Source organism: Cyprinodon variegatus, unplaced genomic scaffold, assembly GCF_000732505.1.
Source record: "Cyprinodon variegatus isolate N-32 unplaced genomic scaffold, C_variegatus-1.0 Scaffold5, whole genome shotgun sequence".
Classification (NCBI taxonomy): Eukaryota; Metazoa; Chordata; class Actinopteri; order Cyprinodontiformes; family Cyprinodontidae; genus Cyprinodon; species Cyprinodon variegatus.
This window is the reverse complement of record NW_015150458.1, coordinates 2,205,980-2,222,698: the sequence shown is the minus strand read 5'-3', so window position 1 is coordinate 2,222,698 and position 16,719 is coordinate 2,205,980. Positions and strand designations below refer to the sequence as shown.

The following is a 16,719-nucleotide window of genomic DNA, read 5'->3' as shown; positions in this document are numbered from 1 at the left end:
GTCATGTTGCTGTTAGCATAAACAAAAGGTGTTGCACAATGCTTGCACACTTGCACTTTTATCCACAACTTTCTTTCCGCCGTCGTCGTAGGTCACTCTAAATGCAAAGCGGTCCCATACAACAGACCTATAAAGTGCTGCTGGCGCGTCTTCCAACTCCTGTTCTTTTCCAACTCCTGTTCTTTCCCACTCGCCATTCCGACACAATTCTCCAAAACAACTGATTTTTTTCCCTGCTACACCCGGCTAAGTTGCTTTGCTTCTTCTTCTTCTTGTTTACTACTGGTGGTTGGCTTTGGTCGCAGTACCGCCACCTTCTGCTCTGGAGTGTAAACGCTTCCCCTATGAGAAAAAGGAGCAGTGCATGAACGGAACGAAACACACGCGAATCGAACCGAGACAGTCGAACCGAACGGTTCGGACGGTTTTCATAAATCGTCCCATCCCTAATATTTAAATCATTAATTTTATAATTTTTTTTTATTCCTGTTAATATGCGTAACCCAGAACTCCTGAAGTAGAAAAGTTTGAATTTAACTTGGCTTAATTCTGTAAAAAATCTTCTTTAGGGATCATTTTGCTATCCGATTTTTAATCAATTAATCGAAAAAAATTATTGATTAGCAAAATAATTGTTAGCTGCAGCCCTAGTCCAATCCCATTTGTTATCCATCGTTCTGTTAAAGCAGTTAGTCACATATTTAATTGCTTAGAAGTTATTATTAATGATTCAAACCTGGAAGTAGAGGACGTTAAACCATTGCTAGTTCAGCTCCTTGTGGTGAATACAAGCATGTTGTCATCATTGTTATTTCTGTTGCTAGTAGTAGTAGTAGTGAATTTCTTTAAGTCAGTTATGTATTGATTTGCATTGTTGAATATTTATCTCTTTTCAGATGGAACATTGCCATCCCAACTTTACCTACTGGACGCTCCATGGACTGTGGTAAGGAACAATCTGTATTTTAGTTTGAAAAACCATTGTTCTGTCTTCTTGACAAGTTCTAACCCATTTTAGAAAAATGTTTCTCCTTCCCAAGAATGTGATTTTTATGTATGCTATGGGGATTTAACAATAGATGCATTTGTACTGAACTATGGTGGTATAAATAGCCAAGGATAATACGTTGCTTTTAAGTGCCATCAAAGTCTTGGTAAGGCTTTAGGTGCATCAGACACTGTTGTTCCACACAGACTGACCTTTTCTATCAATAAGCAGAGGTAAAATGTCCTTTTACATTCCTTATTATGAAATATGGAACATTATGTTCCAACCGACTAATATAATAATGAAACTGTCATACAGGAAGTCTAAAGGGCGGCATAAAGTATCTGCTCTCCTGTTTCACTGTTCTGAAATATGTTTTGATAGGAAAAAAAAATACACTTTTAAAGTATTTTCCACAATGGTAACCTATCAACTTTGCTCACAGCCAGCCTGTGCCCATTGTTTTTTTATCCTTCCTCTGTATGTGGAGAGCATGATCTTTCACATTAATTGATGAGTTTTTACCTTAAACCTGAAATAAATCTACTGTCTTGAAGTAGAAAAAACATTTTGCCTGTCGCTTTGCCTTAAGGTTTGCTGATCGGTGAAAATGCCTCATCAAATGCACGGTGCTTCACTCTCCTGGATTTGCCGGGGCTTGTTTACGCTGCCTTGCATTTCCTTGTGGGTGGAGCGATCTTGCAGCTGGCATCATGTCAGTTGGTGGTGTTTTCTATCATAGTGAGTAGTTCACATACTCAGATGGGATTTACTCATCTGCTTTCAAGCCCGTTTGCTGTGACATGAGACTATTTCAAGGTGTTTTTATTCATTTTTTTATTTTAATTAATATCTGATGTGATCAAACACATTTGGATAACCATGTTGGTTTTTAGATCACCTATTTGTTTTTGCTTATTGAACTGTTTTTGTGTAGGGCTGTTTATTAAATAAATAAATAAAAAATTCTTAAAGAATATGTTTTTGCCTTTGTAACAACCTTTAAACATTGGCCTCGATTTCATATGCTACAACTGGAAAGCAACCTATGTTAAGCAACTATCTCTAAATTACAATTAGGGGAAAACATCTCTGTAGTGCACTGTTGTTGGCTTTGATTTAATGTCTGTTTTTTTGGGCTTTCTTTGTTTCAGGCCTGATAAAGGGAACCACTGCAATTCCTCCTGGCATTTCAACTCCTCTGAAATAGAGGTATGGCAGTGAACCAATTGTTATCTATGACACTGTAAACTTTGAAGCACTAAGAACAGACAGGATTATAGCCTTTCATTTGAATATTAACATATTAGCTGTGCAACTTTAATACTATCTGGAAAAGCTTAAGAAGGAAATATATTTTAATCTTCTCTCCACTTAAAATGAACCTTTTTGAAATGTATAAATTAAATCTGTTTTGTATTGCTTTTTTTTTGTTCAGGATCTGCTCCCAGACATGAGGAAGAGTTGGCCAGACCTGCTTAATCCTTCATCTGTACAATTCTGGAATGTCTCATCATTTGACTATTTTTAAGCAATTTATTTTTTATAGTTGTTTTTTTATGCTTGATTTTGGTTGCATACCAAAACACATACACACTCATATTATTTTGTTAGTATTCTTTAAGATTTTGTTTGTTTTGATGCAATTTTTTGTAGTTTTGGAAACATTATCAGGGCTACTTGGCATCAATTAGCTGCTTTGCATTAGTTCTTATTTTACTTTTCAATAATCATGTACCTCAGGCGCTCAGTGATCAATTATCTTTTAAAATATACAGTAGTACAGAGCACATTTTGTTTGCATCTAATTTTATACAGTCTTTTGAAAAAAGATAGATTGCATATCTGACTGCATTTCAGTCTCTGCATCCTTTTAAAATAAGTTATTGCTGCTTCCAATATGATATTAATTTATCTGTAATTTACCAAGATTAATCTAGTCCAGGTCAAAATGTTTTCTTGTAAAGTATGAATATGTAAAAATTATTTGCGGCTGATCTGCTTTTGTTTCCATCAGTAAAATTATTTTTCTTTTTGCGACAGGAAGTACGAATGGTCTAAACATGGAACATGTGCGGCTGAAGCAGCTTCCCTGAATAGTCAACATAAATACTTCAGCAAGGCGCTGGAATTATATCATAAGGTGGATTTGAACAGGTACAGGTTGCTTACAGATGATTTCTCATGCACCTGCATGTTATGCAGAAGCAGTGTTGCTTTATTTAGGTCTTTTGTTGTGATTACTGAAGTTCACCTATTTTGTGTCACCTTAATTGAAGATCTTTTCTTGTCGTTTTGCAGCATCCTGCTGAAGCTTAACATCATCCCATCATCTGACAAATACTACAATGTAAGTTTAGCTGTATTCTAGCACTGTATTTATAATAACACCAAGTTGAAATAACACCAACAGTACTTTGTTATTTTGCCATTCTTGCAGTTTTCAGAAATTGAGGAAGGGCTGGAAAGGTTTTATGGTGTGAAAGTTAAAATTCAGTGTGTGCATCCATCAAAGGTATAAACAGCTTATTTTCCTTTAAATAGTCAAACTGCAATTTTCAGTCTTGTATTGTGAAACTATTAAATGCTAGGTAGTTTCACAAGTTTTTGGTTTGTTTGTTTGTTTCTTGGCAGAATTCTGAGCCCCAGATCTTGGGACAGATTGAGATCTGTTTCGACGCTGAATTCACTCTGCATGACTGTGGGAAGCATTTTTCCATCGACACTTTTTCAAGAGGACTCGGGGACCATCCTCTTGGTGTAAACAATCCGTCTGGACTCAGCGTTTGTGCCCATGATATACCAGTTTATTACCCGCCTACTCCTTAAATGCAAACATTCTCAGACAAAGGAAGTGTCACACACTACTAATCTCCTTTTTTTTTATGCACAAAAAAAAGGTTGGGGTTAACCATAACCCTAGCTTTTGTTTGTAAATGCATTCTCATTTAGCCTGCACATTAATATGTAACCACTCTCTCGCTCTGTACTATGGGAGGAAAGTTTGAAATCAAATTTACTTTAGCCAAAATCATATTTGCATTTACAGAAACAAAAATGAAAGATAAACATGGAAGCTAAATATTTTTGGAGTAACCTCTTTATCATGCCAATGTCCCTAAAGTGAAGAGGTTTAAGCTGGGTTTGTACTCGCTGCATGGAACAGGGCTTAAGGTGGTGCAACTCAGCCTTTCTGTAACTTTGCGTGGACAAATTCTTTTTTACTGACGTCAAATGGGTTGAAAGTTTCAAGCGGCAACATTTTGTTAAATGCTCTATTGTTACTTTTTAATCTGTGACTTCAAACTACAAACACAAATTACTGGTATACCTTCAGGGGTACGTTTATTGGCCAGGTTTGAGTACAAACAAGGATTTAAATTTCTGTTTCCATCACTTGTAGAGTAAATTCAGCCTAAACAACCCCCCACAGAAGTTAAGCCATCAGCTTTTATTTAGTATGGCCAAGTTTTTCTTTTTTTTAATCTTTTATTTAAAAGAGATCCCTCTGGGATTTACATACCTGCTGTATTCTCCATCTTCACAAATTCCTCTATGCAAGAGATTAACATATCATCTTCTTCTTTACCTCCACCCCTGTTTATTTCTGTTTAACTTCCACAAACACATGAACTATTCATCAGACACAAAAGACAGCAGAATTTAGGTGGTTGTGAGGATTCAAGTCAGACTCTGTGATAACATTAATGAGTTAGCCTAGTGAGATAGTTTTGATTTCCTCCCTTTCCTTCTGTCTTACTGCACTATGCTGGAGGACATTCTTACCCATCTACCCATGGATATTGTCAACACACTGCCTTAGTGACTACCAGACCAATGCAATGTGATTAGACAGAAAAAAAGTATATTTTTGCATAGCTGTTCTGGGAAAACTGGTATTTTATAATCTGATTTATAATCTAATGCTGAATAGAATAAGACAAACAATAGAGTCCCATGTGTGATCTTTGTTTTTTTCTGAATTATAGCCCAATGTTGTTGAAATCTGCCTAACTTGATCTGGATTGCAGGTAGTTATGTAGTGCCTTTTCAAGTCAGATGACCCCAAAGCTCATTACACTACATTCAGTCATTCATACACTTATGGTTGCAAGATACATTGAAGCTACAGCTGTCCTGGGGCTCACAAACAGAAGCCAGGCTCCTGAAAATAAGGCAACACAGACTCTCTGACCACCATCAATAGGCTGCAGGTAAAGTGTATTTACCAAGAAACAACTTAGCCTGATGGAGCCGTTGTTTATTAATGAACTTTTTTTTATTTAACTTTACATAAAATGTAAGGTTAGATATGGGCCTTTAAATACTTTGTATTTGTATTGTTATTCTTCAACATAAATGAAGAAGTTCAGTTCAGCAAAAAAAGCAAAGACTAACAACAAATAATGTTGACAATATAATGCAAGAGGAAATTATTAATAGAGATATGAACGAATGTGAGTAATAATATTTGAAAAAAGACATAGAGGTAGTATTTCGTAATTAAACATAAATCCCTAAAAATCATTTCTTTTTTAAAGACCTCATAGTTGTATTTCCTTTTTTTTGTGGATTTAAAGTTGATCCAGGGAAATCTGAAGGGTTTTTCTTATGGTGAAATAAAATTGTCTTTTTTTTTTTCTTTTTTTTTACTTTGGAACTTCTTCATGTCATTCATTTAACATTTCTGATGGTTTCATATAATTTCTTTTTGAGTTTTTGCCAAAGTATATAAAAGCAAAATATAAAAAGCAATCAGAAAGTTGCTAAGTCACTTTCTCTTTTTTTTTTGTAATGAAACTCTAGAAATGCTTAACAAACAAGTACAGTCTGGATTCTACCTGTTAACTTGATTTATTTTTATGTGTTCTATACATGGGTGTTTGATGTAAATTAATATTTGCTGTTGTCTCAAAATCACAGCTTATTGCACAGTGCTTTCAGCTCTTATTTTCCTTATGAATAAAAATATTTGATTCTTACTGATGTCATCAGCTGTCTTGTAATTACAGTGTTTTAGAAGCAAAGTGAAAGTTTGAAATGTATCAATAACCCTTGATGAGGAACTCTATTTGGACAATCTAACTTAAAAAAAAATAAGGTATTAACTGTTCTTTCTTTCTGTAGTATGATTCAGCATAGCAGTACTTGTGTATTTAAGGCTGTCTGTGTCACAGTCTGGCTGCTGGGTATAAATATTAATGTTGTGATCTCCTTACAGAGCTTTAATCCTACTAGGACAAAGGCATCAGTCCATAATCCTGAATCTCCGCCCACAGCAGAGCACAGCAGATTGACTGAACACATTTGATTACATTTTCCAATAGTCCTAAAATGCTCCAAAAACTGTTTACCTGATGTGACCCAGATTGTGTCAAACCAACCTGTGAAAATCAGTCTGACTTTTTTTATTTCTGAATATTAGGAAATTACCCCACGGGTAAACTGTGGAAACTTCATAAACTGATAACAGCTCTGGTTTTAACCCCCAGCTCATCACTATATATTTCTGCATCTTCCTGAGGTTATGTAACACTGCAGCGCTGCAAAAGCTGCTGATGTGACAGATCCAAATACCATCACAAACACACACACCGATGCTTACTGCACAAACCAGATCACTGCGTTCCCAGTGTGACTATTGGCCCAGATTGTGTCATCCTTATCCAATTCTCTGCTCAGCATTTTATTTAATTCTGACGCCATATCGTGTCCTGATATGTTGTCAAAATAAATGCATCTCTAAGGATGCAGCAACGGAGAAGATCCATCCAGGGGGAGGCTGCAGGTTTGCGCCATGTGACCTCACCAGCTGTTGCTGTGCGCTGCTGGGAAAGACAGAAGGTGAAAGGGAGGGTGGCGCACAATGTGACTGATGACAATCCCTGTTTCACAATGAGGGAGCGCAGAAGATAAACCCAAATATGCCCATGCAGAGATGTGAGGAGGGAAGCTCATGCACACCTCTTCTGATTCAGCAGAAAGGATTTATTCGTCACCTCTCTCCCCTTCACACACTGAGCTTGCTGCAAAACACGCAGGGCAATCCTACAGCGCGCATCGACCCGCTGCGTGGATTAACAGCTCTGTTCCAACTTCTTCTCTCAATCACTGGGTTCGCGTCGCAGTCCAGCTAAACTGAGATCTGTTAGCGGAGCGCAGAGGATGGATAAACCGCAGATTGGGGATGCGCCAGCAGGAAAACTGCGAGACAAACAGGGGATCTAAAAGAGGAGCTGCGCGTCTGTGAGCCCGCCCTCCAACAGGGAGATGTTCATCATTATGGGATAAATGCACAGGTCGGATCGTTGCTATGGATACGAGCACGCGCAAATTTACAGTTCGAAGGTGGTTTTCGATCTACCTGAGGAACAAGGCGACGCGGAACAAGAACAGCTCTGGGTTCTGTCAGTTGGAGGTTAGTGATGAAAACATCACCTTTAGTTGGGAGGCATGCACAGGTGAATAGTGCTGCATCACTACTGCAGCTGTGTGTGTTGAATGTGAGAAGCCTGGACAGGCAGCATCCCAAAACATAAACACAAACAGCTCGTAGCTCAGTTTGTTGCAGAATAATTTAGTAGGCAGTACTAGTTTTTGCCTTTCTCTCAATCTGCCAAGAATTGGAGCCCGAGGCCCACATGGAGATGTGTTTTGGCAGAGATTGGCTGTGTGAGAGGCTGGGTGTAGGACACACATCTATGAAGCACAAGGCAAAGCGAGGCAGGTTTGTCAATACGTGAAAGCAACAGCAGAGGGGTTCTATTTATAGCCCAAACACATCAATAGGGTCACTGTGTGAGGTGCCCAGCACACCTACATGCCTGAGCTATAAATGCAGTAAAAAAAATTCCAAGACCTCCCTTTATGGATGCGTCTAAATCAGCTTGAGTGATTGTTAGTTTGAGAGAATGTTCATCTCTCTGGAGGGCATCTGCCCTTGATGGTGACAGCGATCATTCATAGGCCTTAAAGTTTACACTTTATCATTTTACAATCATGACATTTCATTGGGATTTTCATGTTCCCCCAGGTTTATTTTGACTCTTCCCTGTGACCTCTACTTTCACAAGGTCAGGACTGGTAAAAGAGATGATTAATGTGCCATTATTTAGACTCATTAAGATTGCACAATGCATTGAGAGACATTGTGCTGCTAATAATGGTGTGTTTGACTTGCAAATGAGTGAAAAACCCAATGGCGTAATGACACAACAATAGGTCCGTAACCAACATTATCTGGGTGGGCCCCCATACGAAGTACAACACCTCATCGCCGCAAACTTTACTCAGCGTAGCCGCAACGTCCACCATTCCCTCTTCGATTCTTTGAAACAACGTGTTTATTTTGGGAAGTTTTTTCCGTTCTTCCAGCAGCTCTTTGCTTTTTCTTTTCTTGAATCAGCTTAAGTACCTCTTTCTGGTATCTATCATCTTTAACACCTTGTACATAACGGTTATGGTTTTAATCTACCCATAATTCCAAGTCGTAGGGAAAAAAATAATAATACTCAAATACATCGTTCCTTTAAGATCTTCATTGCGGTTTGAAACATATTATATGAGTGTCGTTTTTTACCAACCGTCCAAGGAACTATACACAGTTATTAACATAGTAATTAAAAGTACCACTGTCTGCTTTGCTATTGGTTGTTGTGTTTAAACGGCTCACCATCCTGTTGAAATCTGCCATGTGTTGGGTTATAAATAAGTCAGTCAGGTAAGCATCAGGTGGGCAAAATAGAAATTTTTTGCACCGTTATATCTGCAAAGAGACGTCCTAATCCACAATTGCATAGGGGGCCAACCAGGTGTCAGTGACGGGGCCCCTAAGAGGTTGGGGGCCCCTAAGCAACTACAGTCTCTGCTTACCGATATTTACACCATTGGCAGAACCCCCTTTTCTCCTGTTTCCTCTTTAAAAAATGCCTTTATCCTGTCCTGTATTTGTATACTTTCTCTCCTTGTTTATTTCTCTACTATTTGCAATTTGTTAATCTGGACTGTTAACACATGTCCTATTGCCTTATACAATTTTATTTCATTGATTTTTTTATTTTAATAAACAACCATGAAGATCAAATTGTGCGAGGCGTTGTCCCCGAGCTTTCCTGTTACCGGTTGCCAATCCCATTGAGTTTGACAAGGGGGCGTTACTGTCACTGGTCCCTTTTATTTTGTGCAAGACTGGATGTATGGTGGGTAATATGCTCATCAGTCATCTGAGGTATGCAGATAACTTAAGCTTGGTTTATGCTTGACATGTCTGCAAGATCCTTGCAGCTAAATTAATGTCATTTTGGACTTCCACGCCCCTCTGCGCGGACTCCTTGTGGACAGTTATTCTGTCACCCTGTAGTGCTGATTTACAGCAACTTTAAAAACAGCAATTTTTGAGAGGGTGTACTGAGTATGTTGTGCACCATGTTACCGGATGCAATCTGAAAAAGTGTGTGGTTATAATAATTAGAACTAAGAAGGGTCAAAAGCAAAGGTTTCCTTCCATTTTGTCTATCTGAGCATATTAATCTGTTTTTATTGCAAATATTTGTTGAAGATCCCTACAGGTACCACCGTAAGTGGGAAGAAGGAGCAGCCACACAGATTCTTTGAGACAGTGGCTCAAATAGCTACATCTCAGAGCTGCTACCCCTCTTCTCTTCTTCTCCCCTTAGTCTCCTGTCTTTGGTGAAGATGATAGTACTGTAAGGCACTGTAGGGTTTCTCCTGTAAGGGGAACAGAACACCTTGCCTGTTCCACCAGGCCAACAATTCACCTTAACGACTCCCCCTTTCAGAGATATAGACAGGTATTGGGTATTACAGGCTATTAAAGAAACCAAACACCCCCCAAGGGAAGGAGGATCCGTTCGTCAGGTTCAATTTGCATGTTTTCTAAGCCAAAACAAGGCTTTGTTTTTGGTCGATTCTCTAAAGCCTGCCATTTTGAATTGAAAAAGCTTCCTGGATGTGATGCTATACGTCTTGAAACTTAAAAACAAAGTCCAGAGGATTGTTTTTCTAACTTTTTTTTAGAATGGCAAACAGAGATCTGACATCTCTCCAACTGCACAGAATCACTGGGATTGATCTGCTCTGCCTTTTTAAATATTGGCCTAAGTATGGCTCTGGAGAGATGTAAACTGTGTTTTAGAGTTAAAACAACACATTTATGCCCCAGGCCTAAAGTTTTCTTGTATGCCCTGTGCTCACTGTCCTACAATGCGAAGCTCAACTAGCACCTGGCAGAAAATACCAGAACTGGCAGGTGTGGCACCTTGTTCTTTTCCACAGATAGGAGCAGTTTCACTCTGAGCTTACAATATGTGACAGACAAGAAAATGTCAAGGTGTGATTAATGTTATTCTGCCTGTAACACTGTTCACCATGTTAAGTTTGGTGGTGGAGAGGCACATGTATTGAGAGATGGACACACCTGTTCAGGATAAACCCTGCAAGAAGTTTACCAACATTACCTAAATCCCTCTTGAAAATAACCTTATCTGATTTGAGTAGGTAAATAAAATGATCAACCAATTGAATAAGATTTTTGCACTTCAAGAAATAACAAAAAATATCATCTTCAGATAATCTTACTTACCTGTTAAAATCAATTTCTCCAGTGTGAGATCATAAAAGTTGAATTATTAACTCTTAATGTACAATGACTTTGTATCATTAGGTATCAACTATAAGAGATGAGTAAGTATGAATTGATTACTATTTTAGTGAAGGAGACAGCTCTGCTACTCTGTCTGCCTGGCTGGCTCTTCTGATCCCGGCAGAGGCGTAGCCAGAAAATGTACACTGAGGGGGCGCCGAAAGTGTATAGGCACCAGAACGTCAGGGTCAATCTACACTATTGCAACAAGAAAATTAACAAGCACAACATCCATATATTCTAAATAAAGACAAACTATACTTTCCTACAGCCTCTGCTAACAAATAGACCCATATATTTAATCATCCGTTCTTTCTAAATAAAAAGTATAGTGGATAAAATTCTTTCAGGTTTGAGTTCTGGGGTGAACACCTCTTCCTTTGTCATTACTTACCAACTTTTATCAACAATTATTCAGCATAAAATTGATATTTACAAGTACTAATATATATATAAATTGATTATTACGTTTTTATTAAAATAGTTATTTATGATTTCACTGAAGACTCCTAGATGACATTCAGAGACATAATTTTCTATTTACCCCATATAACACAAAATCTAGCTCTGAAAAGAGCATGAAATCTGTGCTTATCATCTTTAATGTTACTATATGTATATTTTAACCACAAAAAATTTTAATGTTTTGAATATTCCACTTCAGAGTATTACTCCTGCAACCATCTGTATTAGAGGGAAAAAAATGGTAGGGGTGGCTAATGATTGGCGAAGGGTGGCTATGGCCACCCCTTGCCCCCCATCTAGCTCCGCTCCTGATCCCCCGATTTCATTCTTCCACCCCCAGCAGCCTCCAGCTCCTCTGGAGGCTAGTTCTGGCCAGCCATGGCCTCTCACTGCTTATTATCCCTGACTGAGCAGCAAAAAAGTGCTGCTGTCATACTCTTGGCCAGCACTAGCCTCTCTTCCACCTTCAGGGTAATGTTATCCGACCTTCCGCCTTGCTCCTTCAATCCTCCAGAGTTAACCTCTATTAGTCTCAGTGCTGTTTCCCCCGTGGGCTTCTCCGATCTACCAAGGTGTTCCTCGGCTATCCTCTTGATCTGCCATAGAAGAATGGGGAGCCATTCTCTGGTGTGCTGTTTGCCCAGTGGCTCCTCTGATCAACCGCTGGGGTTCTGAAGTTCCTTAGGGTGACACGACTGTCCCCTCATCCTGGCTATGTTGTTCTCCTTACTGCTGCTCCCTACAATCATTTTTTTATCTAACAAATTACTTTTCCTTCTTAAACCTTTAACTGCCTGGTCAACCTACAACCTGCATTTTGATCAGCAAATGGTCAACATTTGGTTGACCAGGCAGTTAAAGGGTTAAAAACACTTTTACATTACAGACAAGATCATGTTGCATATGATATACCTTGATCAATAGGTTTTCTTAAGTGCACATACTGCTAGAGGAGGTAACTGCTTTCTGTTGCTGGTGCAAGAAAAGACACTGATTGGCTTAGGAACATATTGACAGGTGGTCCTTTAACTTTACAATATTTTCTATTAAAAAGACGCTGATTGGATGACGGGCGTGATATTGGCAGGTGTTCAGAATGCAATGATTGTTCGCACGAACTGACCAATGTCAGAGTTGCAATGCAATGCAAGAGAGCCCTGCAAACTCAATACATTTATTCCCAAACTAGAAGCTTAGAGACTATTTTTAAAGTTTAAGGCAAAATGTTCTAATGATTTACTTATTCTTTCCTGAAACAAAGAATTTATGGACATTGATTACAAGCTACTTTAATCCTACCACCATTTCATAACACTAATTTACAACTAGCTGGTTTATTTTTGAAATGTGTTTTTCTTTAAATATTTAGTTTAATACCCATTTGACTTACATGGCTTTTGTTTTGTTTGTTTTTTGTGTGGAAATATATAACAAAATTTGTGTTCTTTTATCTTCACTATATTGTTCTAATTGCTGCTCAATTCCGTTTGGTAAAAAATGATGAAACAAGAGGAAAGTTTATTTTGGAAATTGCTGTCTCTTCAGAGAAAGAAATAAAAAATAAGGCTACTTTTCTGAACTATTAGCAAATGCTAAAGACATTTTTAGTATCAAATCCATTTCCTGTATGTGTCTCTACAGTTTCAAGAGATCCATGTGCTAAAGGCTGGGTGTTTGGCTTAGAAGCAGCTGTGTAAAAAATCAGATCGCACAGACTGTAGCAATATTCCTTTTGGAAACATAAATTTCCCCTTTAAAAAAATATACAGTACATTTTTTTTGCACTTATTTTTAGAAACCAGCTTTGTGTTCAATCACCCCACTGGGGGGTGGCCTTAATTTAAATGGCAAGGAAATTTAAGCTATAAAACATGTCCTTAAAATAATCCTGTATATTGAAGCTTGTGTTATTACACAGTGTATCAGGTCATCAGTTATAAGTAATAATCTAAGAACATCTAATAACTGATGTCACTCTGAGCTATGGAAGCCAAAGAAGCAGATTGGTAAAAAAAAAAAAAGAAAACATTTTTTTTTTTGATTTTTCCAAAAATTACATTTTTAAAAACAAAAAATTTGGCCAAAACTGTAAACACTTTGCACATGGCTCTTATTAAATTATTTAAACAGTTCAGCTTTTCTCTCTCAGAATAAATAATGGACACAATGAGTGTTTTTATTTGACCTTTTGGTCAGCTTAAACGGACCATATTCTACCAAATTGAAGCTGTTTAACCTTTTGAACATTTAAAAAAGGTGTTTTTCTTCTCAAAAAAAAAAAAGACATCACACAGTTTCAGTTTCTCAATTAAGCTGCTGCAAGCTTATGGGTTACAACAAAAGTAATTTATTCTAACACAGTCTATTTTATTAGAAACAAAACCGCAAATTTATCATTTCCATTGTTTACATTTACTTAATTTCATCTTCTTTTCGAACAACGGCTCTATTATAAGGCATATTTCCTTTGTTTTATAAATACCATTTGCCTTTTGGGACAGATCAATTTGCATTGCTATGAAAACGTATTTACAGTTTTCCTCTGTTTTTGTTTTTTGCTTTTTTCTCTACACTTCTTTTATTCAAATCACCGCACAAATATTGTTTGGGGAAATTTAGATGATTAAACAAAAAAACATGAGTTTTAAAGTGATGACCTTATTAGACTTAGATCTATTTGTCATTTTGTTTACACAAGTGTAAAACAAAAATAAATTTTGTTTAGAATAGCTCTCTGGACAATTTCTTTTTTTTTTTTTTAAGTGCAGCCTTTAAAAATAGTAGAATATATTATTATTATTTATTATTACTTATTTGTTATAGGAAAAAGTTGTCAAAACTGACCTGGCCCTATATCCCATTTTAGATCATTAATTTAATATGATTAAACTTTAATTCTATTTTTAGAAAACTGAGTTCAGTATAACAAAACAAATCTAGGGCTGATTATTACTTAACCTACAGAACAGATATAAATAATTATCTAAACATAAAATATGTCAAAAACACATGACTGAATTAAAAAAAAAAAAAAAATGTTACATAAGCGAAATTCATTGACATCACAACATAAAACAACAATCAAAGCACCGAAGGACTCCCTTGCACAAGGTCATAGTCCATGATTTAACAATAACAAAGAGAGACTGGCATCCATGGGAAAGACTTGAGGCCTTAACCACTACTGACCAACAACCCTCAAGGGTTTGGGGAAAATACTTGGGGATCTACATCTTATCCAAAACACACACAAAATTTCAGAAACATACCATTGTTAAAATAATCAAACATATGGCAGGGTACTGCTTTGCTTTCTTAAGATCTGGACTATTTGGAAATGTGAATTTTGGTCTCTACCAGGAGTATGTTCAGCCTTCAGTACAGAACCTTAAGCTCATCACACAGTTGTTCTGCAATAGAACAAAGATTTAAAAAACAGCAGTATGGGCAACTCTATTATTTCTTTTTAAATGTAGGTTTTGATTGGCTTACCAAAGTCTGGAATTAAACACAATTCAGATACATTAACGTCACATTAGACGAGTCATTTAGCCCCCAATAAAACATTCAACACAGTGAAATAAAAAATTTTTTGTAAAGGATAATGGGTCTGAATGTTTCACTGGTGATATTAAAGACTAAGCCAGATTTAACCAATTCCTGATCCCAGTTGTTGCTGCTAAGGGTTAAATTATATTAAGAGTAAACTCATGCTACTTGTTCTTTTTTTTAATGAATATTCCCCCAGGTTATATTTTTTTTCCTACAGTGCACATATTTATTTCTTAAGTCTACAGTGCACATATTTATTTCTTAAGTCTATGAATCCCTATCAATCCCAAATCAGTATTAAAGTTTAACTATTTTAAAAATTTAAGGGCATAACAATTACTTGAACTGGGCTATCCTGTCTAATATTATAATCACAAGCAGCAGAGAGAGAGCTTTATTCAGACACTATATATACACCTGGCGCCTGCATTAGTATACAAGAGAGCTCTAATCTTCCATCTATCAGCAAAGACTACATTTAAGGTTGTAATACGTCCATCCGTGGTTCCTAAAACTGTGAGTGCTAGATTAGTGACACCTATCACCTGTCCCCTAAACATGGCAGAATATCCAAGAATAAATCTCACCCAGCCTTCCAATCTCTGGTATTAAAATAAGTAACAGTTTCATGATTCTATACATCAGCTGACAGCATCTGACATTAGGTTTAGGAAAATCCATTTTTCACATAGGACAAGACTGAATGGATTTTCACTTAATGAATGAAATCATGATCTAAAAGTTTTGTTTTATCCAGGTTATCATATTCTGTTTTTATAATGTGTTTGATAAACTGAACAATTAAAAAGAGATAAATAAAAAAGAAAGAAATCTGAGTGAACACTTGTTCACCTCACCATGTGTCTTTTTAAACTGATAATCATTTAACATTAACTTTTGAAGAATGACTCAACAATCTTATCAGAAACATTTTCTTGATTGTCAAAAAAGGTTTTTAATATAAATCTGCTAGGGGTGTGAATACTATTGTTGATGACATTAACTCTAAGCATTTATTTTAGATCTTACCTATTTAAGTCATGTCTATTAGGGTCAGACACAGTTTTAATGACTATATTAATTGCAAATAATGATCTCCACATTGTTTTCCCTCAGGATGACAGTGTACTTAAGGAGATTGATATCAGCCACCATGTTAAGGAGGGCTGTGAAAAAGCGGACCCCTCTCAGTTCCAGTTACTGAAGGTCCTGGGACAAGGATCCTATGGAAAGGTAATACAAGTTTGATAACTTAAGCATTATGTAAAGGAATACCAAAATACAAATATGGTGTAACTTCATACATAAATTAAATAAAGGTTATGATGCAAACAACACATTTATGAAACTAAATCTGGCAAGTAGATCAGAGTTGGTTCAGACTCTGCTGGCCTTTATCTCAGGCTCTGTGTTAAGATTTTTCACTGTTTCTGTCACAATCACAAAACCTTGTGCACTAGATAAATGTTAGCTTCAAAAGGTTGATTCATCATGAGCCTGAGCAGCCGATCAGATGGAGACTTTGAGAACCGCCTGTAGACAGGGGAAAAACCTGAATAATGAGATCTCATTTATAAGATTCAGTTGTTAAATCCATCAAGATCCAAATGTAGGGCACAAGAAAGTAAGTTGTTTTGGTGGATTATTTAGAGATAGCATCAAGCTTCTTGACTGCAGCAGTTAAATGCATCAGCCAATCATGTATGCCATCAAATGGAAGAAAAATGTAGGCAGTTATTTATGGGTTAAAAATATTTGAATGACATTAAAACTGTTAAGATAATGTGCATCACTCATCTTTTTGCAAGTCTTTAAAAAATCTAACTAATAAAGAAATAAAATATAACTGATTTTGAAAAGACATTGTCATGACTCATTCCAACAGTTTGACTAAAATGGAATATTATGTATCATCTGTTCCATATTAATATAGGATCAATTTAATATTTCCATCATTTTAATTCTTTCTAAGGCGGATAGGGACAGATTTTTACCTTATTTTAATTTTGTCAAGATTCACTGTGTGGATTCGATTTACTTTAAGATATATATA

General features: G+C 36.7%; 2 protein-coding genes across 2 annotated transcripts in view; both read left to right on the top strand.

The window, feature by feature from the left end:
* The window catches only part of LOC107083981 (ribonuclease T2-like), a 9,274-nt gene extending 3,646 nt beyond the window's left edge, over positions 1 to 5,628 (top strand). Inside the window, exons 4-10 of the mRNA XM_015373605.1 lie at positions 897 to 946; positions 2,143 to 2,200; positions 2,427 to 2,495; positions 3,036 to 3,145; positions 3,290 to 3,338; positions 3,429 to 3,503; positions 3,623 to 5,628. Coding sequence (XP_015229091.1) covers positions 897 to 946; positions 2,143 to 2,200; positions 2,427 to 2,495; positions 3,036 to 3,145; positions 3,290 to 3,338; positions 3,429 to 3,503; positions 3,623 to 3,817 — 606 coding nt within the window. The 3' untranslated portion in view covers positions 3,818 to 5,628. The remainder of the gene's footprint in view (positions 1 to 896; positions 947 to 2,142; positions 2,201 to 2,426; positions 2,496 to 3,035; positions 3,146 to 3,289; positions 3,339 to 3,428; positions 3,504 to 3,622) is intronic.
* A 1,224-nt stretch (positions 5,629 to 6,852) lies between these two features.
* Positions 6,853 to 16,719, top strand: part of LOC107084094 (ribosomal protein S6 kinase alpha-2-like) — a 34,416-nt gene continuing 24,549 nt past the window's right edge. Inside the window, exons 1-2 of the mRNA XM_015373777.1 lie at positions 6,853 to 7,406; positions 15,783 to 15,899. Coding sequence (XP_015229263.1) covers positions 7,302 to 7,406; positions 15,783 to 15,899 — 222 coding nt within the window. The 5' untranslated portion in view covers positions 6,853 to 7,301. The remainder of the gene's footprint in view (positions 7,407 to 15,782; positions 15,900 to 16,719) is intronic.